We start from the raw sequence: 1,171 nt of genomic DNA, 5'->3' as shown, positions 1-1,171 counted from the left end.
AGAAGTAGAATTAACTACAGCAAATAATAAAATGAAGTCAAAAGTAATTGAGTTCAATGCAAAATTGAATAGTTATAGATTTTAACACCATTTTTTACTCTTAGTTGTCCTGCCTTATTCTCTTTGGATATGCTGCAGTCCTTGTGGTTGCAGAGGATGTAAAGAAGCGAGATATTCCTCTCACTTCATATGGGTTTGGATCTGCAAGTAATTCCTACTCAAACAGCAATGCTGGATCCAACTCCTTCCTAGGCAATCGACCTTACATCAAGATCTTAAGCAGCAACTATAATGCACCTGGAACTCTGGATGGCTCAAGTAACTTTGACTATGCTTTTGAGTCCCAGAATGGGATTCGTCAACAGGCAGTAGGGAAAACAAAGGTCATTGGAGACACTGAAGTCGTGGTGATGAAGGGATCTTATGAATATGTGGGTCCTGATGGACTAACCTATGTTGTGGATTGGTATGCAGATGAGACTGGCTATCATCCTTCTGCTCCACATCTCCCAAAGGATGTTCCAATCCCCTATCCTGAGATTGCTGATGCTGTAGCTGCTCAAATTGCCTTTGCTGCCGCGAATCCCAACGACTACGACGATGGTTCGTATAACGGAATTAGTCTTAACAAGCAAATGTACAATGATCGAGTCATTTCCAAATATGGATTTAATAATTAAAAATCTTTTTTGGTTCTTTTATTTATTGAATGGTTTATATTTTTTGTTTAATTAATGAAAAAAAATTCTATTCTTTTATTTGATCTATTTATTTTTCTTATTTTAATAAAATTTGTTGAAAAATATTCAATTCAATTCTCTGATTGAAAAAAGTGTGTTAATTATTTTTGTAAGACATTTTATATAGTATAATACCCACATATATATTGAATTTGCAAACATAACGTCATTAGTAGTCGTACCACTCGATGCAAGGCTGACTTTTTTCCCAACTCGTTAAAATCGTGCACCAAAATGAACATTGTTGATCGAAATTTCAAAAAAGTCAAATGCTTCCCTGAAGTTCCCTCAGGCATCACTCAATTTTTAGTAACAAAAAGAAACAGGAGTAAAGTCAAAAACTGTTCTTAATTTGCCAACTTTTCCAAATTAACTGTGGAATTATTATAAAATAAGTCTATGAACAACTTTAACAGCCAAGAAAGTACTCA

General features: G+C 34.5%; 1 protein-coding gene across 1 annotated transcript; it reads left to right on the top strand.

Moving 5' to 3' along the window:
* On the top strand, nucleotides 1-805 carry LOC121130252 (larval cuticle protein LCP-14). The gene is made up of 2 exons (XM_040726013.2): nucleotides 1-43; nucleotides 105-805. The coding sequence occupies exons 1-2, from the start codon at nucleotides 32-34 to the stop codon at nucleotides 678-680; spliced, it is 588 nt and encodes a 195-aa protein (XP_040581947.1). The 5' UTR covers nucleotides 1-31; the 3' UTR covers nucleotides 681-805.
* Nucleotides 806-1,171: the final 366 nt, after the last annotated feature.

Source organism: Lepeophtheirus salmonis, chromosome Z (genome assembly GCF_016086655.4).
Source record: "Lepeophtheirus salmonis chromosome Z, UVic_Lsal_1.4, whole genome shotgun sequence".
Classification (NCBI taxonomy): domain Eukaryota; kingdom Metazoa; phylum Arthropoda; class Copepoda; order Siphonostomatoida; family Caligidae; genus Lepeophtheirus; species Lepeophtheirus salmonis.
This window is presented reverse-complemented; position numbering and strand designations above follow the sequence as displayed.